This window comes from Falco cherrug, chromosome 2 (genome assembly GCF_023634085.1).
Source record: "Falco cherrug isolate bFalChe1 chromosome 2, bFalChe1.pri, whole genome shotgun sequence".
NCBI classification, from domain to species: domain Eukaryota; kingdom Metazoa; phylum Chordata; class Aves; order Falconiformes; family Falconidae; genus Falco; species Falco cherrug.
Window position 1 is genome coordinate 15,955,241 of NC_073698.1, and position 27,442 is coordinate 15,982,682.

The 27,442-nt window shown below is 37.3% G+C and overlaps 1 protein-coding gene across 2 annotated transcripts in view; it reads left to right on the forward strand.

Moving 5' to 3' along the window:
• Nucleotides 1–29: 29 nt before the first annotated feature.
• Nucleotides 30–27,442, forward strand: part of DYNC2H1 (dynein cytoplasmic 2 heavy chain 1) — a 177,938-nt gene continuing 150,525 nt past the window's right edge. For both annotated transcript variants that reach the window (XM_055701234.1, XM_055701235.1), the window contains exons 1-25: nucleotides 30–1,742; nucleotides 3,477–3,656; nucleotides 4,662–4,797; nucleotides 5,116–5,234; nucleotides 5,806–5,950; nucleotides 6,723–6,955; nucleotides 7,217–7,351; nucleotides 7,447–7,560; nucleotides 7,755–7,866; nucleotides 8,050–8,174; nucleotides 9,924–10,099; nucleotides 11,480–11,675; nucleotides 12,862–12,957; nucleotides 14,753–14,905; nucleotides 15,016–15,114; nucleotides 17,162–17,301; nucleotides 17,393–17,621; nucleotides 18,088–18,215; nucleotides 19,485–19,600; nucleotides 20,859–20,986; nucleotides 24,321–24,470; nucleotides 25,242–25,447; nucleotides 26,345–26,500; nucleotides 26,592–26,706; nucleotides 27,103–27,273. In XM_055701234.1, the coding sequence (XP_055557209.1) occupies nucleotides 1,542–1,742; nucleotides 3,477–3,656; nucleotides 4,662–4,797; nucleotides 5,116–5,234; nucleotides 5,806–5,950; nucleotides 6,723–6,955; nucleotides 7,217–7,351; nucleotides 7,447–7,560; nucleotides 7,755–7,866; nucleotides 8,050–8,174; nucleotides 9,924–10,099; nucleotides 11,480–11,675; nucleotides 12,862–12,957; nucleotides 14,753–14,905; nucleotides 15,016–15,114; nucleotides 17,162–17,301; nucleotides 17,393–17,621; nucleotides 18,088–18,215; nucleotides 19,485–19,600; nucleotides 20,859–20,986; nucleotides 24,321–24,470; nucleotides 25,242–25,447; nucleotides 26,345–26,500; nucleotides 26,592–26,706; nucleotides 27,103–27,273 (3,759 nt within the window). In that variant the 5' untranslated portion in view covers nucleotides 30–1,541. The remainder of the gene's footprint in view (nucleotides 1,743–3,476; nucleotides 3,657–4,661; nucleotides 4,798–5,115; nucleotides 5,235–5,805; nucleotides 5,951–6,722; nucleotides 6,956–7,216; nucleotides 7,352–7,446; nucleotides 7,561–7,754; nucleotides 7,867–8,049; nucleotides 8,175–9,923; nucleotides 10,100–11,479; nucleotides 11,676–12,861; nucleotides 12,958–14,752; nucleotides 14,906–15,015; nucleotides 15,115–17,161; nucleotides 17,302–17,392; nucleotides 17,622–18,087; nucleotides 18,216–19,484; nucleotides 19,601–20,858; nucleotides 20,987–24,320; nucleotides 24,471–25,241; nucleotides 25,448–26,344; nucleotides 26,501–26,591; nucleotides 26,707–27,102; nucleotides 27,274–27,442) is intronic.

Genomic DNA, 27,442 nt, shown 5'->3' on the forward strand with positions numbered 1-27,442 from the left:
CTTTCTCGGCCCCTCTGCGCCACCGGGGCACGGGCCGACCCGCTGCGTGACCGGCGGCTCCGAGGGCGCTTAATGGGCGGCGGGGGGGGAGTGGGGCGGTAGCAGAGCACTGAGGCCGCATGGTGGTTACGGTGGGTGTTCACAGTAAAATAAAACCAGGGAAGCGCGAACGCCGGGCCGGGCGGCAGTGCTGGGGGCCGGCGTGAGGTGGGGCGGCCGCTTGCGGGAGCCGCAGGTGCGGGTAGCGGGCGGCGGCGTGGCTGGGGGCCGAGTTAAAGAGCAGCTGCTGGGGGAGGAAGCGGTGTTTTTCTACCCCGACTCCCCTGCAGCGTTGGCTGTTGGTATCGCCACCGCACGCTCCTGGCCCGCCGCCTGCCGCCCTCCAAGCCCGGTGTGGCTCAGGAAGCCGGGGGCGGCGGGGAGGGTGTCCCTCAGGCGGGAGGGTATCGCTGGCGGGACCGCGTTCCTCCGCGGTTCCCCGCTGCTGCTGGCCGGTGTCAGGGAGCCCCGGTCACGCACCCGCCGCCCCCTGGGGCCAGGCCTGCCGGGGGGCTGCCGCCCCTCGCTGCTTTGTGGTAATGAACCAGCCCGCAGGTTCGTTAGCGGAAACTGAGCGGTAACGGAAGCGGGCAGGTGAATGATGAATGATGTACCACTTATCTATAGGATGATGTACTTATGTTTAGCTAAAAGTTGGGAAACGTCCAAGGACCCTTATTGCTAACATGACGGATGTACTAATTGCTAAGTCCTTGGATCTGTCATCTTTACAAAGGCTATCTGGTCCTAAGTTCCTGTTGTTTATACAACGTGGCAAAGACAAGGACTTAAATCATGGTCACTAGTTTAGTGAGATATGTAAATGAGTTCCTGAAATTGTAATGAATATGTAAACGATTTCCTGGAAAGTTAATGAATAGGTATGAGTAGCTTGTATAAAGAGGGGACTGAAAAATCCTCTCGGTGCGCTTGACTTTGGTGGAGCGATCCCCCATGCACCCAGCGCTGCCGAATAAAGATAACCTCCGCTCACTTGAATAGTGGTGACTGATTCTTTACATCACAGGAAGCACGGCGGTGCCCGTGACACCGTAACGCGGCTGGCGGCGGGAGAAACGCTTCGGTGACTCCCGGAGGCGAGCCCGGCTGCGGCCGTGCGGAGAGCGAGGGACGCCGGCCCGCCTCAGGCGGCCTGGGGGCGCCCCGGCCACCGCCGCCCCGCCCCCAGCCCGGCCTACCTGCCGATTGCCGAGCGCGTCGACCTCCCCCTTTCGCCCCGCTGGCGCAGCGGCGCGGCGTTTGCCCGTCGCGACGCGGACCAAGCTCGCAAGCGTGCCGGCGCCGCCATTTTCGGTCGCCACAGCGACGGGGCCTGGCAACGCGGGGACGCCGGGAGCCCTCGGGCCTCGGCGTGCACCCCGGCGCGAGCCGCCGTCCCGCCCGCCCAGCGGCTCTGCCTCCGCCACCCCTCCGCGCGCTCCCGCGGGGCTCGGGATCCATCCCCGCCTTGTTCCTGCGGGCGGGGGGCGCCGCCTGCCAGCATGGCCGGGGAGGGAGACAAGAGGAAGCGCTTTATTTCGGCCACGGCTGCGAACTACTTCGGCCTGGCGCCGGCTGCGGGCGGCGAGGCGCTGGCCGCGGGGCTCCATGCCCGCCCGGAGCTGGCCAGCTTCCTGGACGACGGGAATGAGTTCCTGCTCGCCGTGCAGCTCGCGGGCGCCCAGCTCACCGCATCCAACAGGGTACGGCCGGGGGCGGGGGGGCGGGCACCGGCGGCTCCGGCGTGCCCACCGCCTCCCGGTGCACGCCTTGGGGCGCAGAGCCCGGGTTCAGTGGTCATAAAGGGCCGGTGCCTGGTTTGGGAGGCGTCTTCCCACGGCTGCTTCCCACCCGTGCTGCTCCCGGTGCCTGCCACGGAAATTACTGGCCCAGGCGCTTTGCGAGGGCCACCAGGGCCAGCTGTGCGGCGCCGTTAGCGGGCTGTGCCCGGGCAGGCGGGTGGTTTCAGTGCTGCGTATTGTCGCTGTGCGAGTGCGATGCAGGCTGGGGAATGGCGTGCTACCTGGCCGCAGGTGCCAGGTGGAGCCACGTTCGGGTTGTTCCCGAGATGTGGCACATCGGCTGGTTTGGCAAGTCCCAGGGTGGGCGTTTAGCCGTATCATGTATTTCGCAGACTGATGTGTCCAGCCATAATCAGAGTTCGTTGCGTGCCGTGTCCTGCTCTGAGTGTGTTCAGCAAGTGACTCGCCACTGAATGCCACCAGGCCACCAGGACGTGGTGCGGCGCCTGCTACACGGAGTGTACAGGCAAAGCCTGCGCCTTGGCATCCTTCTGCTGTCTTGTGTCAGTTACCTTTTGTTTCCACGCTGAATGGGTCCTTACCATACAAACCTGATGGGTCCTTACCATACAAACTGCTATGGCGACCAGAAACTTACATACCTCCTTGTGTAATCCTCTGGGTGCTCGGTGAAGTTCTAGCGCGTGCTATATTCATGCAAGAGTGAATATTTGTGTGTACCGGTTTTTTGGGGTGTGCTGCTAAGCCACTCTCTAACATGCAAAGCCACCATCAGCAGCTGTGGGAAAAATGCATATGGGGGCTATAATGTGTACCTGTTGTCTCAGTGAAACAATGTAGGCATTGGGCTAAAGTCTGGATAAAAAAGTAATTCTGATACCATCCAGTGAAACTGAAAGCTTTCTTTACTAGCCCTCTGTTCCTTTTAATAGGGAAAAAAAGATCACAGATGTTTACAATTGCACCTAATTTGGGATTTCAGCTAGTGTATCTTTTTGCTGTTATTTTATCAAATGTTTAATAATGTTCTCCTGTTTTATGAATTCTCCTCAGCCACAAATAGTTTAAATTATATGATTGATTTAATGTCAGTTTTTGGAAATTTACCCATAAGTTGGACTTTGAAGAAAACAAGAGTCGTGTTACAACTTATGATTTCAGTGATGAAGCAGCATGCCTTTCTCTGTGCTTGAGAAATTTACGAATTGCAGTAGAGTTATGTATTTACAGACTCAGGAGAACAATAATGAATATTTGGAAAAATATTCCCAAGGTTATGTAGCATAAAAATGCAATAAAAAAAGAGAGACTTCATGCTTAATTTTCTCTAGGCACAAGATGGAGTTTCTGGTTTGTCCCCAGAAAGTGGTAAGTGAAGTTTTCAAAATCAAAACAGTGCAAGTAGTTATGGTGTGTACAGATATTTATAATGAAAAAGCCATTACGTATTTGATGTTGGAATTCAGGTTCCTATGAACTTAGGAATGAGTATAATAAATGTTTTCATTTTCTGTGCAAATTAGATACTACCAGAATTTTATCAGAGCCCATAGGGAGTGACATATTTTATTTTTTTTTTATGAAAATAATTTGTGTAAATGGTGTACATAAATTCAGTATAATATTCAGTCAATGAAGTTTTCTAAACAAATCCTGTCTTCTTGATTATTACAGATTGAAGTGATTGAAGCTACTGAATCAAAGAATAATGTGTTGGTGTTCTTTAAGCTGCGACCTGATGTAATTACTGAAGATAATCTTCATAGTAATATTCTTGTGTCATCTATGCTAGATTCACCAATTAACACCCTTTATCAAGCTGTACGACAAGTTTTTGCACCAGTATTACTGAAGGTGAGCAATATACCGGTTTAAATGTTCTGTAGTTTTATATTGAAACACTGAAATTCTATAGTGTGTTAACTATTCTGAGATAAATATTTTATGTTTTTAAAATAAAATATTTTAAGAGCTTAAATAATAGATGGTAGTTCTAATTTCTAAGTTAAAGAAGGTACTTCACCTCCTATCATTAAGGATGGGACGAGGAATCTAGTCATACATATGTCTGAACTAGAAATGTGGAATACACCACTGGGCAGTGGTGGTTAATGGAGACACCATCTCCTTACCTCCTTTCCACCAGTAATTCCCATCTTGAGTGGTTTTCTTATTTTAGATATTTTTATTTTACACACACATATATATATACACATTGATATATGCATAGGTCTGTACAATGAAAACTTTGATTCTTTAATGTGTGGCAGATGGATGTGCTAGACTCTAGATTTATTTATACAGCTACATTTTTCATAGGTTTGCTTTTTTTCAATGTTCTGAGTCTGTTCTGTTAAAGAATATATTTCCCTTGTGGGTTTTGTTGTCAAAACCAACAACTATGGCTGTATTACATAAACTGAAAAAGCAGGGTTTCAGCATTTTAAGTATTTTTAGTATCTTTTATGTCATAATATCAATAAAATAATTTCAGAAAAACATGATCACTTCTAATATTTGATTCCAACAATTTCCAGATTCTACTTTAGAAGTAGATTTCAAATTTAACTTAAAAGAATTCATTAATAAAGAATTTTGAACACATTTTCAGAGTGCCTTTATAGACCAAACAACGGACTTTTGAGTTCGTGCTAAATTTTTTTTACAGTATTATTCTGAATTAAGTAAAAAAAAAATGAAGTCCTTTTCCTTGACTTCAAGAAAAATTGTTACGTTGTCCCGCTGTGTGGTTGGTTACTGCCACTAATCTAAATAATTTTTTGTTTTTTTAAGATTAGTGGGAGGAAAACGATAGTCTTTCTATCCTGTGACTGACAGTTTTTGAAACTTTCATTGCAGGATGAGAGATGGAGTAAAACATTGGATCCCAAACTCCAGAAACTTTTAAGTGAGCTTGAAGCTGGCTTGAGTACTGTTCTCAGAAGATCAGATCCTAATTACACAGGAACAAAATTCAGTGAAGATGATGTACGAGGTTTGTTTTGCAGTTACATCTTTCACAGTTAATTTTAAATTAGGAATAAATAATTTGTTTCCACGTTTTCAGTCTTCATTATTCCAGTGACTGCAGAGTGTGAAACTGAACAGGTTGTGGTGAGTAGATTGGAATCAGTGATGCTAAACTGTGGTCTCTTGGTATGAACTTGGCCCTCCATCTAGGCAGACTCAGAAGTTGAAGGATAGTTGCATAATGATATAGTAAAAATTTTCTTTAGGAGGTATGTTCTGACTGAAAATATTTTGTGACCATTTGTGTATTTCATATTTAAACATTTCCCATTATTATTTGCAGCTATACTTACACCAACAGATGAATTTCAGTTCTGGATAGAATGTGCTCATCATGGAAGTAAATGGTGTACTAAAGAGAGAGCTGCTCATTTTAAAGACCTATTTGAGGACATTGCAAAAGTATGTTTTCTTTTGTGTGATTAGTGATGTATTTGTAAACTAGTAAAAATACTCATGAAATATATGTCAGCATATGTACACTTTTTTCAAATATTTAAATATTTAGGGTGGTTTTTTTTAGGCAGAATTTTACTTTAAATGACATTCATGTAGTTTCTAATGACAATGGTGGAGGTGAATGCCAGCATTTAATTGGGAGCAGATTTAATCATTGAATACTAAGAGCTGCTGCAGAAATACAACAGTATGCTACAGTTTGTGAACTAGAAATTGACTCATAAAATCATATAAAGGAAAACTGAAAATGAAGATGGATAATAACGAATGCTATCATGCAAAATTTTTGGCACCTGTAAAGTTCTTGCTTTAATAGCACTTCAGATATCAATGCATCCTTGACATGAATAAACGTATGCAAATGCTTGTTTTTTGAAAGGATTATGCCACGTTCTGTTAAGCAAGAAACTTAGGAAAGTTTAGGAAACTATAGCAATTGCCAGCTTCAGAAAAGTATAAATGTTTCTACAATACTAGTTGCAAAGTTACTGTATTAAGGATATTTTTTTCCTAGGATTATTACAACTTGGATAGTCTCTCATTATTTGAAGTTGTGGATTTGGTGGAGACTACTAAGGATACTGTTGATGGTGTGTGGAGACAAACAGAACATGATCCTTATTCACAGCCACGCATGCATAATCTCTTGGATGTAATAGGTAAACCTTTATGCAGTTTTTATGAAATAAACAGTTGAGAAAAAGTAGAATGATCCTTGAGCAGAGATCTTCTTCCTCCTAAAGGCACCAGTGATAACCTAAAGCATTAAGATGCTTTCCTCTTGTAATTATGTTCCATCAGTATTATTTCCCTTATAGTATCCAATAATTCAGTCAGTTCTGGTAGATGCCTGCACACGTGCTTTACTTGGGAAGATGATAATTAATAACACTAAGATGGACCTTTCAGTCTGTGGTCTGGATTTGTCTAGCTTCTGTTTGACTCCTTGTCTTTCTCTGGCAGAAGAAAATTTATTTACATAACCCCCCACTTGAAGGTTGATTCAATCTATGTGGAAGCGAGAGCAGGAGATGCGGAGAGGTTGCTTCTCGTTCTCTCAACAGCAGTCCCACGTTCTGGGACAGGCATCAAGCAGTGAGTTTATCTGCTGCTGCCAGATGTGGCTGTGCATGAGGGGAAGGATTGCTGGGAGCAGCCAGCTACTGCTATTATTGCTGGTGCTTTTGTGTGGATGCCAGAATCCAAATCCATCAGCTTCTGATGTTAGACCAACCTCAGTTTAACTTGGAGATGTTTAAGAGATTTGTTGAATCTGAAACAAAATCATCAGTTACTGATACATTTGTGCGGTTTGAAATCAAGACATTACACTAATTTTTTAAAAATGTGTTTGGAATATGGTGTATTGTTTAAAGGAGTTATTTTAAACAAACATAACATACTGCTTTTGGATACTTTTTTGTTTTCTAGGTGGTTCATTAGGTAGATATGTTCAGAGAAAATTAGCAGCTTTGAATCTGTGGGAAGATGCTTTTCACAGTGTTAAAGAAAATCTAAAGGCTGGCATCTTGATTTGTGAGCAATGGGTGTCAGCTTGTGAATACCTAACTGGACAACTGTGGCAACATTATACTCTACATCCATGGAAAAATGAAAAATATTTCCCCGAATCGTTAGCCAGACTTGGCAAACGACTTGATGAGGTAGAGATTTGAATTGTAAGTTTTTATTTCATTAGACACAGAATTAAACTGCATTGTTTTAAGGTAAAAAAGGGAATTAAAACACTTTCATAGCCTTTTATAGAGTCAAATAGTGTTCCATAATCCATGTTTGCTTGAGCCTTTCAAAAGTTTATTGTAAAAAGGGGAGGAATGGGATGTGCCACTTGTGCTTTTTGCATCTATATATAAGTTTTATGTAAAAAATATGTTGGATATATAACATATTTTTTTCTGTTATAGGTGTTAACTGTTAGAACACTGCATGAAAAACTTACATTCTTTTTGCCAGCTGGAGAACAAAATGCTTTACATCTTGCCCAAGTGTTTGAACCCTTTGCTGGCCTAAATCCTGTACACTATAATCCTTACACAGAGGTATAATGTTTATTTTTAATTTATTCATTCTTTCTGTGACTTTTTATGGTTTGTATGGATAGTCCTAAACTAACATACGGACTCATTATTTCTAGCCATTATGGAAAGCAGCAGTCTCTCAGTATGAAAGAATTATTGCACCAGCGGAACAAAAAATAGCAAGCAAAATGAAGAAATTTATTTCAGAAATTCACGACAATCCTCAGCAGGTATGGATATTTTTGTAGTCTGAAAGCTTTCCTAAAGAATTTTAAGTAAAGAATTTTAAGTAGTTGGTTTAGAACACAGGAATAACTACCTGGGGCCAAAGACAGCACTTCTGAACAGCACTAACAAGCAGTGTCAGAACATGTTTAATTTTTTTTCAGGAAAAAGAGATAACTTTTTAAACTTCAAATTCCAGCTTCTTCAAACATTCCAGAAGTATAAGGAACTGATAAAGCATCCAAATATAAGCAAAGAATTGCTTTTTGAAAGGGAAACACTGCTAGCAAGACTTCAAGATTATGTCAAAGGTAAAAATGGATTTAGAAGTATTTAATTAATTTTTTTATATTAGAATATTATTTTGTATTAGAATTCTTTATTTACTTTTAGAATTATGTTAATATTCCTAGTATATTCTTATAAGTACAATAATGATTTTAAGCTTGTTCTACTAGATTTCTGGTCTAACATGAATCTTTTGCTTTTGTTAGACAATCGGACAGACTTTGAAACTCGATGCCATGGTGTTCCTGGTGATGTTTCTGGACCGCTGGCAGCCAAAAACCTTTCTGAAGTTGTCAATAATATTGTATGGGTACGGCAGCTGGAGCTGAAGGTAACGGATTTTGTTACTGTTTAGACACAGTATAATCATGGAATGTAAAACATGGTACTCGAGATTTTTGTGGGCAGTTCTCCACAGAAAAATAGTGGACTTCCCAAGAGTCCTATAAGCAAGATTCCTTGTCAGTGGTGCCTCTTGCTAAGTTGAATTTTATTAACTGACCCAGAAGACAGTCTTTTTGTAATACACTGAACTGCTTGCTTGTATGAATTAATTTTTTTTAAAAAAGCAAACAAACAAAACACCAGAATTCTGAGAGGATGTTTTAATAAATTTTACCTTCCAGTTTGCATTTCAAAATTATGAACGCATAGAATGGTTTGGGTTGGAAGGGACATTAAAGATCATCCTAATTCCAACCTCCCTGCCACGGGCAGGGACACCTTCCACCAGACCAGGTTGCTCACAGCCCCATCCAGCCTGGCCTTGAGCACTGCCAGGGATGGGGCAGCCACAGCTGCTCTGGGCAACCTGTGCCAGTGTTTTGCAACCCTCACAGTAAAGAATTTTTTCCGCATATCTAAGCTAAATCTATTCTCTTTTGGATTAAAACCATTACCCCTTGTCCTATTGCAACATACTTTACTACAAAGCCTGTCCCCACCTGTCTTATAAATCCCCGTTAGGCACTGTCAGGCTGCTGTAAGGTCTCCCCGGAGCCTTCTCTTCTCCAGGCTGAACAACCCCAACTCTCTCAGCCTGGCTTCATAGGAGAGGTGCTCCAGCCTCTGATCATCTTATTAGCCCTCCTCTGGGCTTCTTAAATTGTATTTAAGATTTAAAGATAGCCAGATTCTGACATCCTAATTCTCGCTTGTTATTACTGAGCTGTGTAGTATGCCCTTGACATTAAAGGGACTCTGGCAGTACTTTTTTGAGTCAGTGTCTGCCAGGGAATTTACTACAGAGACTGTAGTAATAGTTAATGTCAAACAATTTTGAGTTCTTTTACAACAGAATGAGTTTAAAACATATTTGACTCTATTTTAACTTATGTTAGTTGCTTTAGTTTGCATTTATGCTTCAGTTGGAAACCCTGGAATTCTTTTTGGAAAGTATTGACTAGTGAAAAGTAAAATGTTTTCTGTAAACATAAGCGCCATTTACAATAACTGTAGATTTGAATGAGAATAGAAGGTACTTTCCCAGAATAACTGTTAGCCCAGTATTTTTTTATCTGCATTCACCTGTGATTTGCAGAAATCTCAAGGGCCCATTTCAGCTGAATGTGAGGGAGTGTGGCGGTGTTAACGTGTCCTGCAGAGAGAACAGCTGCAGCGCAGGTTTCACAATTCTTTCTTCTGCTGGGTCTGCTGAAGGCTTAGAGAGCAGTTCAGTTCAGCTGTTGTGTGTCAGTTAGGTGTCTCCTTAAGACTGTGCTAAATTTTTAATTGCTCTCAAATCTCCACTGATTGTATTGACTAGGATTTTGATTAATTTGTCCACATGTGGGTGTGAAATCCCATTTGAAATGCCTTTGAGTGTTGGCATTGGATCTTATCTTTATGGAGATTAAAGACCAGGTGGGATGCTCTGGGGTATCATAATACTGGTGGACAACTTATTCAGACTCAATTTACTATAATATGAAGTTGGACATCTGGATTAACTTCTTTCCCCCCCCCCCCCCCATTTTTTAATCCTGCTTGGATGTTTTGTAATACTGATTTTTATTGTGGTGATTTTTCTTCTCTGATTGAATACGGGGAAGTTAAGCTTTTCTTTGTGATTGTGTTTAAGGTGGATGATGCTGTCAAGCTGGCAGAGGCTCTTTTGTCTGACTTGCCTGGATTTCAAACTTTTCATCGAAGTGCAGATTCTTTTCTGGAACAGTTGAAAATATATGAACAAGATCAATTTGATGATTGGTCTAGGAATATCCAGTCAGAATTATCAAATCCCAAGTCAGGACTTTGGTAAGTACATTCTTGTTTAAGTAATGTTTACGCTGAAATCTGTAGTGTGTTATTGAATAGAATTTGACGAAAGAAAAAAATTTACAGAGTTGAGACTGAGTGGAGAAACAAAATGGAAGAGTTTAGTATAATTTCATCATCCTGCCAGGCTTGGTTGATAAGGTGAGGTGTACAGGACAGTGTTAGTAAGTCATCTTGCAGTTTCTATTAACACCTGGAATGAAAGACATGTTTGGTTTGCATGTTTTCACTAGTTGTTATCCATTGTAATAGTCATAATGTCTAGAAACCAGTTGAGATTAGAGTACAGCTGTGGTATACAGATGGGACATGTAGATAACAAATGAACTGTTTATTTAGACTGCAGCATTTCTTATAATTAAGCAGGTGAAAGAAGGCTAAGAAAACCAATTTAAACCTCATGAATTGTGTTCCCCAAAATAATGAAATTACTTTAAGGGCTATTAAAATATATCTTAAGAATTATTTTTCCTAATTTAATGGCCACATAGCTTCAGTCTGCATCTCCGAGTGTTGCAAACTTTCTTTGGAAAAAAGTTTGTCCGAGTTTTAGAGGATGCAGGAGTTGATAGTTATGTGTAAGCTTTTATTTTGTGAAAAACACTAGACTGTAAGAAATAAGCAGATTCGGCACTCCAATATACAATAGGCATCTAATTTCTTAGTACCATAGAATTTTATCATTTATCATTTAAAAGATGTGAAGAGAGTAATTAATAGGAAAATAAAATAGGTAGTTCACTGCAAAGGGCAATGCAATGGATATGGGAACTAGAAAAAGATGAGAAAAAAGTGAAAAAATGAGTAAAGCTGAAGTTTTTATGAAAGAAGCCTAGAAGGATGGTGGTAGAAGCATTACTACAGTAGGGAAAAAATATTGGAGTAAAATCTAAAAGATAGGCTGATGTTTTCGTTAGCATCTGATTGTGTATACCAAAATGTTCCACTGTTCTGAGTCCTAGTTCTTGGACTGATTCCCTCAGAGAATTTCTTCCCTTTGCAGTGCTGAAGGCTAGGGCCTGTAAAGTGCCTGCGTGAGAGAGTATGATGGATTCAGCGTATTTGAGAAATACTGCCTAGCTGTGAGTTACATGTTAACTGTTGTAACGAGCCAGAAAACACTTTGTGAGAAAACCAGTAGGCATTATTCATTTCTTCTCGTTGTCACTGGCTTTGAATTAAGTAAAAGGTTACTGGAATAATTTCTGAGTAAATTAAAACATTAATGAACATAGAAAAACTTAATAGAAGGACAATGAGGTTTTTACAAGTGTTTATTATAGTATTATAAAATGCACCTAAAGAAAGGATCAATATCAAATTATATTAATTAATATGTTTTATTTGATTTTGGTTTAGCATCCAAGATAATAGTCCTGTAATGGAGTTGGATCACATTTCTGGAACATTGAACATACTTTATTCAGATCGTTTAGTGACTCTCCTAAGAGAAGTACGCCAGCTATCAGCGCTTGGTTTTGCTATACCAGCTAAAATACAGCATGTTGCAAACACTGCACAAAAGTTCTGTAAGCAGGCGGTCATCCTCAAACAGGTATAAGATTAAATGCCATGATAACTTCCTGTTCTGACTTACCAGTTTTAGTAGTAGAACTTTTCTAGACTGTTATCTTTTCTGACTGTGTGGTTAAGCTTTTTGCTGTGTTTGTCTGTACAAAAGTGACTTGTTTCTTGAACAAATTAGCTAAGTCCTTAAAACAGAAGTAAAGAAATGCTTTGCAATTTTGGAAGGTGTCTTTTGAAACCAAATGAATTGTGGTATTAAAGCCATGTGAAGGTATTGTATGAATATACAAAAATAAGACAATTAATTGATTGATTCCTGGTTTTAGTCTCAGTTTCTGATTATTATAACTGAATGAAAATGTCATAAAATGGACCAGCTTTTTTTCACCTTTGCTAGTTTTCAATTTAGAATAATAAGTATTTTAATGGAAGTGTGGTTTTGGTTATTTGGGGATTACTTTTAGATAGGACTTAATGCTGCATAAGTTTTTATTTGGCTTATATTTCAGGTGAAAGACAATGTCAAGTTTTCTTCTGTTAGTCTAAGATGCAACAATAGATATGTTTATATTGATAAAAATTCTTATGTAGATACACAGGCTTAATTCGGTTTCACATTGAGGTGTCATTGGTATCTCGGATATCTGCACAGCTAAGGCAGAGATGACACAAGACCTACAAGATAGCCATGCATCTGGATCATTGACAGGTGCCAAAGTGGAAACCTTACTTATCTCAAAAGGCACTAGATGTCTATATATGGACAACTAAACAGAGTTGTAGGGTATCCCTTTTACACCAGCTGCCAATCTGGAAGTAGGCAGATGTTTTTTTAGATCTTGTGTCATATCCTGGTGGATGTCGTAGATACTTGAAGGCCTCTGAAATGGCACTAGATGTCTACATTTGCATAAAATAGTGAAAGTGTTCCACTTATAATAAATTATTGACTGAACCTAATTCACTTAAGGTGAAGTATAATCACCTGAAATGTGTAAGTAGCCATCTGTTTTGCCATTAGTATTCATCACTACAAGAAAATGGGATCACGTTAGCGTTACATAGGTACTTTATCTTTGTAAACATTTTACTAGTGTAGTTAATTCTCATTTCTTAATGGTATTGATTGGGCAATACTTTCAGAAATATCCTGCATTACATTTATTGGCCTATAAATATTTTTATCTGTTACTTTAATCTCTCCACTTTTACAGGTGGCGCATTTTTATAATTCTATCGATCAACAAATGATTGAAAGTCAGAAACCAATGATGTTACAATCTGCTTTAGCATTTGAACAGATAATTAAGGTGAAAGAATTCCCTTCTCTTTGTATTTTGAGTTCTAAGGATACTTGTGCATATTCTGTGCTGCTTTTTCTGTATTTATTGCTGAACTTTTTACCTGCAGCCTTCCCGTACAAGTAATAGCATCTGTTTAATTAGCATCTAATGAAATCCATAGGCTTGCTTTTTTTTTTTAATATGTTGTCATCTAAACAGCTGCTTACTCATTTTTACTTTGGATATTAGAGTAATATGCTCTCTCAGGGATTATTTTTAGTCTTTGAACTGAAACTTGAACCACAACATGGTCAATTCTTTAATAGTTGGGAAAATAACTCCTGTATCAATGGTTCTAAATAGTATTATTTTGGTCTATTTTAGTAAAAATATCATATACTTTATTCTGGAGATAAATTAGTATTAAGGAATGGTTTCACTGTTTTGCTATGGATTTTATAATTATCTTGAATACTTCTAATTCATGTTTTGGGCAGGTTGAAAGCAGATTGTTTCTGTTTTAGGTTAAGAACAAAGAATCTGTGGATCTACCTGATTATTGGTCTATGTCTGCAGTTTGTTACAGAGGGTTGATGATCAGACATAATATAGTTGCTCTGAGAAGAGTTGTTTTGGGTTTTTTTTTTTTGCAATTGCTAGGAATTTCATTATACTTATAGAAATTTTAGAGTCTTTTAAGGAATTTAGAGCAATTTATTTTCATTTTTCTCCTTTGAAGGGGCAATATGAACTTAAAAATGATAGTACTATCTACAGTTTTTTAATACTTTATCTCTTTTTCTGTCTGGAGAAACATTTATATAATGAATTTCAGTTTATTGGTTTCGATCAGTTTGAAGCACTCCATCCTCTTCCAACACCCTTACAATGTGAGAATCATAACATGTCTATAAAATCTGTACTGGGCAATAAAATGATGCCTCCAGAGCAAGCATTACAGAAACAATTGGAAATTCACTCCTGAGAACCATTTTGCAAGATGGAATATAGGAGCAGGGCTGAAAGAAAGGGATGTTTGGGGTTGGGATTACTTCAAACAGAATGGTGGAGACTCAAGACCAAACTGTAGGTTCAAAAATGTCCTGGCAAAAGTTCTCAAATTGTCTTTTAAATTTTTCTTGGGCTGGCTGCAGATTATGCCACAGGTTCCTTTAGTGTGCAGACTCTAAGACAGTGATGGTGCAGAAATGTTCAAAACCACAACGTAATCTCCTATTTGATATGATTTCTGCCCTACATCTTTTAGAATAGGTCCAGCTGTGGAACTTCAGATGCTTTTGCCTTCTGATTTTCTGCTGTAAACTTAGCAAAATGCATAAACCCCCCAGAATCTTGATAAAAAGCTCAGAGAAATGGAACTGCCCGAAGTTGCTGATGAGTCAATATTTCACAGTATAATTAAAAAAAAATTATTTCATTTTAAACAGGTGAAGTTGGATAGCAATTGTAAGCGTCACATTTTGGGTTTTGGTCTGTGCAGGCCAAAGAGGAAGGGAGGAGTTTAAGGTGTCATCCTAGCTTGAGGTATCTTTTTATGTGTGTGGGGCAGGAGTCTCAACGTCAGTGAATTTATTTCAAGCTCTGTTAAGAGTCTGGCATTAATCCTTTCCCAGTGTGTCGCTGTAGCTATAATATGCCATCTGTGACTTGCCACATTATTATGTCTCTAGTGCAGTAGTGAGAGGCAGGTACTCTATTTTTACTAGGAGTAAAACCATATTTCTCCTATTATTGTGTCCTGTATGCTAGCCGGTGGGCTGTATTTGTCATAAAATCTTACAAAGTTTGTATGTTTTTCAAGCATTCAAAATCTGGTCCTGGAGGAAAAGCTCAAATAACATGGGAGAATCCTAGAGAACTGGAAGCTTATATCCAAAAACTCCAAGCTGCTGCTGAACGGCTTTCCACTGAAAATAGAAAACTAAGGAAGTGGCACACAAATTTCATCGAAAAGGTATGTTTTCCAGGTGAAACTGAAATCACGTCTCTTATAGCTTACTTTACCCTTTCTTTCATTTAAGTGGTGATAAATATGTTTATTATCCTTTAAAATTCTTCTGACAGGTTGTATCGCTCATGAATATTGATCTACTTCGACAGCAGCAGCGTTGGAAGGATGGACTCCAGGAGCTCAGAACTGGTTTTGCGAGCCTCGAGTCACAGGCAGGTTTTCACGATCATATTGCAGACTGTGTACATTTGACTTTTCAACAGTAATCAAGATTTGAGACTGAAACATAGCACGATTGAATTAATTTTCATTAAGGAATTACTAGGTAGCTCAGGAGAACTGACTGTGTACTAGATGATGCCAGATGTGAGGTAAAACCTCAGATGAGGATAAAAAGGATAATTTTTTTAATGACATAGTAGTAATGGGGGAACAACAGTTGGTCAGATGACAGGGGTTAGATGAAGAAATGGGAAAACCGTAGGTCATGTATATCAGTTGTGTCTGAGCCATTAATGCAAGGTAGAATAAAGGAATTGGTACAGACGTGAGTGATCCCCAGGCAGAATAGAACATACGTATAAAATCTAGAATTAAGATGCATTTCTGCCTAAAGTAATTTAAAAGCCACATTTTTATTTGTTCACTTTTTTACTGTCAACTTTTAGAATAGTATCACAGAATTGTTTAAGTTGGAAAAGACTCTTAAGATCATTGGGTAAGATGAAAAAGATTTTGATTAAAAATATCATCTTATTGAATTAACTAGGTGATCTTGCTATCACCTAAGCTATTTTGAGTTAGCATTCAAGTCAGTTTAATTTTTTCTATAGCCTTCAGCAATAATGGTCAAATAAACAGTCAAATAAATGCAGTATTTTTTCTGTATTTTTCTTGCAATTTTTTCCATTTTCTGAAGATAATATGGGTAATAAGTGAGTGCATAGATTTAGCCTTAGGTTTGTAATTTCTTTTGAAATGTAGTCTGCAAATTTTTATCTTGAAGTCAGTATACTTTGTCAAAATTAATAGTCTATATTAGCTTTAACATCTGGTTGAAAATTGTTTTGGTACTACAGAATATTTTATGAGGAAAATTAACTAAATTCTATTCAGTCACTTTTTTTTTTTTTTACCCTTGAATAAAAGAGATAAAACTTAACCAAGTGTATCCTGTTTTTACCATCCAAAATTACAAGATGGTGTAGTCTTACTGCTACTGTTATCAAGATTTTACATATTTCTTTAAGAACCCTATTTATAATTGTCTTAAGGCTTAATTGAGACAATTTCAGGTTTTCTTCATCTCTGGAATCTTTCTGTTGAAAGAGTTCCTCTGGCGAGCCTTGAATTGTAGGGCAGACCTTGAACTGTGTAGCTTCCTGAAGCAACCCTGGACCACCTCCAAATCTCTGGCTGAAAAATCTCTATCCGATTACATAAGATGAGAGCCTAATAAGCTGGAAGTTTCCAATTTCTTTACCTTTTGTTGCCCTTTTGGAAATCCCTGGATGGCTTAGAAGTGACCATTTACAGGCTTGAGTGTTATGGTACGGCTTTACATATTCTTACAGCGCAATGTAGCAGATTCCAATGAAAAGCTGAATTCCTTAAGATAAAATCTTATATCTACTTATTAGTTAATGTTGATCTGTGGAAACACACAAGAATTTTCTGAAATACTCTTTTAAAAGGTAGCTTATATATTATAAGAAAACAAAGGGTATGATACAGGTTTAGATCTGTCATTCAGCCAGCTCTGTATCTTATTTCTAGCAGAGTCTCGTGCATTGCAAAGTAACCTTGAAGAATCTCATAGTAAATCAATAGGTAATGAATTTCAGTGAATTTCTTATGCTGAACTGCCATAGAGACTGGGTTGATTTGAATATTTTTCTTTTATTCCTATATTCATTTGAAATAAATAATAGCTCTAGATCTTCTTAATATTCAAACTGGTCATAGAATCACAGAATATCTTGAGTTAGGAGGGACCCAAAAGGATCATCAAGTCCAACTTGTTGCTTCTCACAGGACTACTTAAAACTAAACCATATGACTAAGAGCGTTGTCCAGATGCTCCTTGAACTCTGGCAGGCTTGGTGCCTTGACCACTTCCTTGTGGAACCTGTTCCAGCGATGTGTGGTACTTCTTTGAACTTTACTAAAATCCTGGTTTTCAGGCATTGTACTGTGCTCAGTTCCAGCTTATAGTTTGAGGAATAAAATAAAATAAAAATAAACATTGTTAAATTTTAGGGTTTCAAATCATGTGATATGAAAGCTTGGAGACAGCACTGGAACCATCAACTTTACAAAGCTCTGGAGCATCAATATCAAATGGGCTTAGAAGCACTCAATGAAAATTTACCAGAAATAAATATTGATCTAACATTCAAGTAAGATATTTTCTTTTTTCCTATTAAGAAAATATTCTGGCTCAGATTACATTCAAATAATAGGTTTTGTATGATTTGTTTCACTTTTTAGGCAAGGCCGGTTGCAATTCAGACCTCCTTTTGAAGAAGTACGAGCTAGATATTACAGAGAAATGAAGAGATTCATTTCCATTCCAAATCAGTTTAGGGGTGTAAGTGAAGCAGAGGAAGAGTCTATATTCACTCATATGACTGAAAGAAATGCAAATGGATTTCTGACTGCTTTCAGTAAAGCAGAGGATTTGTTCAGAAGGCTGACAGACGTTTCTAATCTGTTCAAGGTATTTTCAATACTTGACTCATGCTTTTTTTTTCCCCCCATAGATTTGTATCAGTTTAGGCTTCAGACATTCTAGAAGTAACTAAACAGTGACATTTGTGCTTTATTGTCCTTTTTTGCAAGGCATATAAGCAAAAGCTTAGTAAGTCCATTCACATTAAGCCAACCACTTAAGCACATACCTAACTTGAATCATATGTACAGTTCCCATTGAAACTTAGAATCTAAACTACAGTATTAGAGCTGTTTTTTTACTCTTATTCAAGATCTGTTTTGATTATCCTTAAATGTATGAATATGTCAAATCATTTTATATCTCCTGATTTTTGCACTAAGATAATCTGTAGGTAATTGTAGGAGCACAAGTAGGAGCACAAAAGTTAGAGAATATAGCTTGAAGACATTATTATAGTTTTTTAGTCTGGAAAATATTTCTTTTCCATGAAATCAAAAATAATGTTGAAAAGGAATGGATCGTAATTGGCCAAGTAGATGTTGATACTCTGGTGAAGACAAATCTTTCTAGCAAACAGGACTGGGAAAAAAACTTCAAAGCATTAAAAATGAGAGGGAAAGAAGCAGAACGCCTTCCAAGGTATAGTGTAATTCTATTCTTTTGTTTGAATAATGTATTCTACCTGATACTTTAAAGGTAAAAGTAAAATAGAAATACTCAAAGAAATACTTTTATGTGGAGATACAGATAGAATTTGAAGTGGTTTTAAACTATTGATGTACTTTTTAAATGTTTAGATTTTTGTTTTTCAGTTTTATTTCTAGATGCTTATTCCCTTTCATCTGCACAGCCTTCTCTGAAAACTTCATTTCTTCCTTTTTATATGATGGGAAACCCCCTCAAAATTTAGGGCTGATTCTGAAATACTACAAAACACGGTGATATTTTAACAATTCTTTTAGCTAAGTCCTGTATATCTGGAGTATATGTGGCATTTAGGAACAGATTTAGTAAATATTCATACATTAAATAATTCCTGTATTGAAATATTTGATTACTTCTTACAACTTATAGTTTAAGATATGCTACCTTAGCTTTAATTCTTACAGATATTCACATGAAATTTAGTATATTGTGTGGTTAGAGTTCTCAAATGAAACTGATAGGAATCAATGTTCAGAACAAGGAAGAGGTGACATTTCATGCAGGAGGATGGACTGGTAGAGCTTGTTGGCTAAGTGATGTTCTGAGAACTACAGATTTTCGTGAGTTCAGGGACAGGCTGGGGTGAACAGAAATTGGCTGACGTGTCTTATAGCCAGGAATCACACGTGGCTATGAAGTGGCCAGGAGGTGAAAATAATTGGTGTTGAGGGAGGATACTCAGGAAAGTATCAAATAAGGTAGCCCTTTTTTTGGTGTTCTTTAGGTATCTACTTATGGTCACTGTGAGATATTAGATATGGGGCCTTGAAACGACTCACTATAGCTTTTCTTATCTTCTTAGGGCTATTGAAGCTTGGATTGCTAAATACTCATGGAAATTAGAGATTTAAAGACATGACTGTACAAAGAATTAAAATATTTTCTACTTAAGTATAGAAATACTCCTTTTGAATTCAGTGACATTGGTTATATAAAATCAAGCAATTTTCTAATTATTTGAAGGAGCAGAGCAGAGACCTTAGTCTCCACAAAACTGCATATGTATGCAGTGGTTATAATTATTTCAATACTGTGAGTAATTTTCCCAATAAAACCTTACTTTTATTTGTAGCATTATGAGGGGGTTTGTGTCTTACTAGTTTACCCTGATTTTGTAGCCTATAGATATATGTAGATCTTGGAGATATTGACACCTAAGTGTACTACTGAATATTTGCTATTTTTTAATCTTTTGTCTTGAAGCACCATCAAGATAGATTGTATAACTGTTAATTGCAATCCTGTGAAAAATGTAGTTGATGATTTCATCCAGAAGTTGTATGACGTTCTTGTCATTTCTTTGAGAAAATCTATTCAAGGTAAATAATTTTAATGAGTATTATTTTTTTGTTTCTGTTGTAGTTGGGGACATTTCTGTTAATGTAAATACTCCTTTTAAGAAATGTTTTACTCTTGGGCACAGTGAGCTGCAGAAATCACCATGCAGAGAAAGTAATCTGTTACTATTTTTCACAACAGGCCTAACCTAAGATCCCTTGATGTCCATATGCATCTTTCCCATTCACTTATTCTGGCCACATCTGTTCCAGTTGTAGAATACATATGAACATTATTCTTTTTTCTTTTGTCTGAAATAAAAATACTTTATTATTTCAGGGAGGAAAATTCCTTTAATGTTTGAGGGAGGCAAATGTCTTGGGCATTTGAGGGTAATGGAAGGAGGCATCATGAAATATAATTTAAAAATATTATTTGGTTTTTATTTCACAAATTGAAATACTTCATGAAGAGTCTTAAATAATTTAGAGTTATTCCATAGAGTTACTTGTCACTTAGATTGTCAAAATACAGAGTATTAAAGAGTGCAAATTATTTCCCTATTTTTGGGTGTATATATTTCTGTATCTGGAGCAGGTAGGCAAAATGGAGTAAGGTGTAGATGATGAGAAGTACCAGTGCTTTGTGCTTTAAATGTAACGATCAGCACAGGAAACACAGAACAGGAATTGTGCAGGAAGTGAATTATTTCCATAGCCTGAAAGATTGTTTCCTGGAAGATGTATTATTCCCTGGAATTGTACAGCTCCTTTCTCAGTACCAAAAAGATGTACCTTGGTAGGAAAATACATCATTATACCTTAATCAGGCTTTTGTTTGGGAATCTTTTCAATATTTAAAGCAAGGTGGCTTTAGTTAGTCAGTTTCTTAAAAAAAACCCAAACAAAACCAACAAAAGAAACTTCATACCCAAACCCCCAAAGCAACTTTAACATCTTGGTTTTCTCCATTTACCCAAAAAAGACCTACATATACAGATTTTGAAAGTGTATAAATAAATACCTTGAGTATTTATGTTTAATTCTCAGAAGGGGCTCTTATACTTGTAGTCTAAATCATACACTGAATAGAGTGAATTACATTAAAAAAGCTACATGTAAATACAAACGTGCAGGTTTTTTTGAAGCAGCATATAAGATTGGGGTCTGCAATTTTTTAAGCAAATGCTTTGTGCATATTGTCATATGTTATGACAATGTTGTATCGCAGTACATTTGTGATTTGTACATTTATTCAAATATTTTCTCGATGATAACTTTGTTTTCCATCTTTATATAGCTCACCTAAGTGATGTTTCTTCATTTCTCACTGATGCCATGGAAACACTAGTGATTAGGCCCCAGACTGTGGAGGAAATAGCAGCAGACAATGTAAAATATTTAAACCTACATGAACGAAAAGAAGGGGTAAGATACTATTTCATCATATCCAGAAAAACAGCTATCAAAAAATGTAATTCCTTTTTAGTATGGAAACTGATATTTAATATAACTAGTTTAGAACATGCAGTGGCCATATAGGGTTAGCACAGTGTTTTGTATCCAGCAGTAGAATAAAGTGGGTGTCTAGGGGAAAATATAAAATCAGAGTAGCATATCTGATGCTTTCCCACACTTCTAGCCTCCAACCAGAATGTTTTTGAGTTTTATGTCGTTCCTGAGCCTATAGTAACACTTGGTGGATTTCTCTTCCACAATCTTACCTTGTTTCCTCTTGAAAGCAAATACATTTGACATGCAGAATATCTTCTGGTAAAGTGTAGATTGATTTCATGTTACATGAAGGACTCCCTCCTTTTATTTTTTCACCTCTTACACACCATCTGTTAACTTTACGCCATTTAAGTCTTACATTGGAAGAGATATGGACCAATCAGCCCCTATTCTTCTTAGGTGGGTCCTGTATCAGCCATCTCTTTTCTAAATTGAGGAGTTTTACTTCACCTAATATTTCCTTATACATAAGCCCACTCAGAACTGTGATCATCCTTGTTGCTCTTAAGTAAGTCTTTTCTAGTTTTGTAATAATCTTTTGCGGTGGGACGAACGGAATTTTGTACAATTTTTAAGATACAAACAAACCATTGATTTATATGATGAAATATCAGTATTATCTCTTTTATTCTCTTTTTGATCCTTGTGACTTCTAACATTTGATTTACTTTCTACTGCTCACGTTAAGCCGGCATTTTTGTAAAACTGGCTGTTGTAACCCCAAGCTATCAGTCCTGAGCTCCAGCTGTTACCTCAGAACTCAACTTGTATGTGTGAAATTTATTTTTTCACATAGATGTCACTTCATGGTTATCTACTTGAATTTTGTTTGTCACCAGTATTGTCAGTCACTATTTCTTCTAAGTTCATTCTGCAGTTCTTCATAGGTGAACTGTTTTAATGCCTGGAATAACAGTATCATCGGTAAACTTTGTCATCTCACAGCTTACTCTCCATTTCCAACTCTTTTATAAACACCTTGAGCAGTTCAGCATGGTACCTACAGAACTCCATGGGTGACCTTTTCCTATTGCAGGAACTGGTAATTTCCTCCTATCTCTGTTTTCTATTTTGTATCTCATTAATTATTTCTGCAAGGACCTTTGTTCTTATCTCAAGGTTACTAGATTTCATTAAAAGCCTTTGGTGAGGGTTTGTTTTAAAAGCTTTTTGGAATCCAAATTGGAATATATAATTTTAATTTCCTTCATCCATACCCTTACTGATGCCTTTAAAGAACTCTGATTCTACAGAATTGTGGAATTCTACAAAAGCCCTATTAACTCCTCCCAACCAGACACTATTTATGCAGAAAAGAATTCAGTTGTAAACGAATGCATCTGAGTTTGGGTGTATATGTGCACATCTGCAGTGTGTGTGCTGTTAATACACTCAGTAGAAGTCTGGTTCAGTTGCTCACAGATGCAGTTCTAGAGTCCCAGAGATGTATATTCAACATCCACAGAAAACTGGCAGACCTAACAGAGAAGTTCTGGGAGGCCTCGACCTTTCCAGTTGCAACTGGAGGCCAGGCAAGTGCTCTAGGGCATCTCAAATGACCCTAGACAGGGTTTGTGAGAAACTGAATCCAGTTCTGAGTGAATGCAATCAACTGTAGCCTAGAGCAGTCCGTTTCACCCTAAAGTAGATACCTTGTGGCTGATTCTCCTGAGCTGATTTCTTAGCTCAGTTAAGAGCTTACTGTAGTTGTTTATACATAGGTGTCTGCTGTTTTGGGGGTGTCCTGGCATGTCTGAGAGCTCCATACAAGAGCTGGCTGCTATGACACAGGACACGTGTAACACCCACTCTTTTGGGATGGTGGATATAAGGCAGATGGGATAGAGTAGGGGATCTCAAGTAATGATGGAAGCCTCTGTCATTAAATGACTGAGACCTTGGTTTCAACGATCCTCTTTGGTGATAATGGAGTTTTAGATGCCTACTTGATAAGCCCATGTACAGACATCTAGTTTTATCTTTATCTTTCATGTCATTTATCAAACAGTTTCACTGTTTGGCTGCTGACTCAGGAAGGACTGTGTTAGTTTGGGTATAAGTACATTTTGTAGCAACTCTTGGAGAATTGTTAGATGTTGAAGAGAGTTAATTCTCTATAACTTACTGAACAGTATCTCGCCTTAGCATTAGTGCCTGTTTTCACCTCTTAATTTTTAAAGGAAAACATACATAACAGGACATTTTGGTAAATGTGTAAAACTGTATGTGTTTATTTCAGTTTCTTCTGACTTACAGAGTTTAAAAGAGTTGTTTTTAAAAAAAAATAGGTTGATTTGGTATGTGGGAAAAAACCTGGATTTTTTCCCCATTATCAGGTAAAAAAAAAGTGCTCTTTCATGTGAATAAAATTTCTGTTTATTTGAAGTGTCTCTATTCCTACTTTTTGTTATTCTGTATTTTTGTGGGTTAACCCTGGTAGGCAGCTAAGTATCGCACAGCTGTTTGCTCACTTCCTCACTCATTTGAACAGCCTCCCCCACCCCTGATGGGACAGGAGAAGAGGAGGGGAAGCGTGAAAGCGAGAAACTTCATGGATTGATATCAAAGTAGTTCAATAAGTGAAGTAAGAGAGAAAGAAAATATAGAACATGGATTGACTGATACCCTGGCTGTTCCTGAAGAAAAGATGTCTAATCTACCGAAACCCCACTCTACCCCATTTTATTGCTAAGCATGTCATTATGTGGCATGGAATATATCTACCTGGCTGTGTCCCCTTTCAACTTCATGCACACCCCCAATCTATTCACTGAGGATGGGCGGGGGGAAGCACTGATGCTGTGCAAACACTGTTCAGCAACAGGTGAAACATTAGTGTGTTGTCAGTATTGGTTTTGTCACAGATCCAAAACATAGCACCATATGAGCTGCTATGAAGAAAATTAAGTCCATCCCAGCCAGACCCAGCACACATACATACATATTTCCTTAATTCAGTTCTGCTGCTGTTCTTGATTCTGATTGTGGATTTCTGCAATATATAAAGAGACACTTATCTGTTTCATAGTAAACATTCACTTGTCAGGATCAAGATTTAGAATTTCTTTAAATACCTCAGATATTATTTTTTCTAGTGTTTTAATATTAAACAGTATTAAAAAAGCAGCTGTATATAAGCATATAAGCTGTGCATACAGAGTTGATTCTAATGTATTTGTTTGTAGTTTGGGTAAACAGGATTTGCTGAATTTTTACATACACATATCTTTAATCTGTTTGAATTTAGATTTTCCTCCTGTTTCAAGAGGCTGAAGATAAAAACAAGCTTTTGCGAACTGTGGCTGGTGCAGGCTTGGACACTATCAGTAACCTAAAAGCTACATGGGATAAATTTGAATTAATGATGGAAAGCCATCAGCTTATGATTACAGAACAGGTAACAATGAAAGCTTAATACTTTACCTAAAAATTTTGAGATTATTTTGAATAGGTCTGGAGAAATACGTTTTCCTTAGATTAAATAGATTCCTAAGTGTTCTTAGTTCAGTGTTAACACCAATGATACTGAGTTGAGGGAGGTCCCTTAAAGGAAGAATACTTGAACTGTTTAGAGGGTAACTAGGTGAAACTTCAGTTGAACTGATGCTGAAGTGAATGTTACGTTATTGTACTTTTGTCTCAAACAATTTCTTGGTGAGAGATAGCTTAATGAATGCAGTGGTTAACTGAGGAAAACAGGGTAACAGTTAAAAAGTAGCATTTTTATTACTTTATCATATTTTTAGTATTGATGTTTGTTTTCTTTTCATAGAACTTTATTGAACTATGTGCAGTCCTGTAATTCCAGTCCATAGGCAAATTGCTGAACTAATTTGCAGTTCTACTGAAGATATCAGTATGCTACATAGATATAACAATTTTTCTATGTGCCATAAGGTGCAGGCTAAATGAGTAGCATGTGCCAAATGAACAGGTCTTAAATACCAGCATATTTAAAAAACCCAAAGTGCCCCTTTTAAAAAAAACAAGAACAACAGAATAAAGATGAACTGGTTTTTAGGGTATTACACAAGAAGTTTTTTGAGTTTGATTTTGATCAAGTTGTAGTTACCAAGTTCTGATCAAGTTTTAAGTTGCTACTTTGATTTCGATCATAGTTGTAGTTACAAACCGTTGAAAGGATTTAATTTTAAGTCTTACTTTACAGATTGAAATGATGAAGGGGAATGTGATTTCACGTATTAATATATATCTTCAAGACCTGGAAAAGTTTAAAGCTCGTTGGGATCAGCTAAAGCCAAGTGATGATGTCATTGAAACAGATGATCAAGATGTGCTTGAGAAAAGTGCTCAGATCATAAAGGAAAAAAAGAAAGAATTTGATGAACTTGAAACGGTGAAAGAAAAGCTCATGTATGCATGTTTATTTCCCTGTATACACTTTTAATTAATGTATTGATCTTTTGCAGCAACAGTGTCTCAGAAAATGTTAACTATTTTTTATCACGACAGATAATATAAGAAATTTCATTTTATTCATATTATATGTTTTTCATGTCCTTTTTATTGATTTTACGTAACACGAATTTCTATAGTGAAGTTTTTCTATAATTTCTTGGAATGAAAAACTGGAGAAATCTCTTAGACTTTCATGTAAAGGGAGTCTGTACGCTAAGGGCTTGGCTTGATTCTCACTTCTGAAATTCTCACTAACAGAAGGTTTGAGAATACTTGTCCAAGAAGAGGGAGTTATTACTTCAATCCTCTTGTAACTTAAGAGGGCAAGAGCTGAGGTCTGCCATTTCTTGAGTAAGTGTTCCCTATGATGGACTGTTGTGCAAAAGAAAAGGATTTTTGCTCTGTGTGCCTATTTTCAGTTTATTGTAAATCTTGAGTGGACAAAATTTTCTGTTTAAATTCTTAGCTTGGCACTTAAATATGATAGTAAATAAAATCAGCATATTCTTTCCACTAACAGGAAGAAACAATCAATTAAAAAATATTTTCTTTCACGTTTTGTTTTTGGGGGCATAAAGTAATGCACTTTTCTCATAAATGAGAAAGAAATGAAAGTTTATGGAAAATAGTTATGAATATTGGAGAAGATTGCTGTGTAGGAGAGTTATTTGTCATATTCCTTTATTATTTCTATTCAAGAAGGATGCTATAAGGAAATAGCATTTGGCAGTAATGTTTTTTAATGAAACTAATGGCTTTTCTTAAAAAAAATAATTATTTCCATGTGATAACATCTTTTAAACCATAAAAGCATAATAATGTAATGTATAATACAGTGATCTTTTTATTCAGTGAAGAATGCCTTCATTTTAAATTGGAAGAGCCTGACTTCTCATTGTCTGAAGTTGTACGTCAGGATATTAAGAGTTGTGCAGAAGTCTGGGCATTGTATGAAGAGTTTCATCAAGGTTTTCAGGAAAAAGCCAAAGAAGACTGGATTACTTTTAGGTATGATTTTATTATTTTATTTTTCATCAACGTATATGTGAGGTTGTAGTACTGTGTTATTGTGACCTTTTTATATTTGATTTTCATGTAGGAGTAAAACATACCTATTTGAAGAATTTTTGTTTAACTGGCATGACAAAATAAGGAAGATGGAAGAACATACTGTAATGACAGTAAAGTTGCAAAAAGAAGTGGACAAATATAAAGTAAGATGCTAGCTACAAAGAACGGTACAAAACAAAAAATATTTTGGTATTACTGGGTAATATACTTCATTCTGTAACTCATTGTTCAATTCTTGTAATAAAATCAGTTATGATTTAACAAAATATCTTCTGATACTGTTTGGAACATTTCACTACTGAGAACCTTTTAGTTCCTTACAGTGAACAGGAGGGTCATTACAGTTTACACAGACACACATTTAGCAAAGAATTTTCCTCAGAGTTATATTCCTAAATATTAAATGCAGCCATTGAAAAATACGTGCTGTAGTTTAAGAATGTAAATTTTTGTTTTGTTTGAATAGCATGTCGCTCTATGCTCAAACAGTACAGTTTTCATAAAGACTAGATGGATTCACATATGCGTTTTTCCTATAGATGATAATCCCACTCCTAAAATATATTAGAGGAGAACATCTTTCTTCAGACCATTGGCTGGATCTCTTTCGTCTTCTGGGTCTTCCCCGAGGCACTACACTTGAGGGTTTGTTATTTGGAGATCTGCTAAAAGTGTCAGATGCCATTATAGAAAAAGCAATGGAACTTAAGGTATGAATCATTTAAAATAAAGGTACTATATTTTATTTTGTGGTGTATTTTTTGTAGTATGTTTTGTTCTGAATGCATTTTTATATTTTTATCACTATAGAAATAGAATTTATGTCATATTTTTGAATGGAAATTTTATTGCAAGCTCTGTAGTTTCAAGTTAAATCTA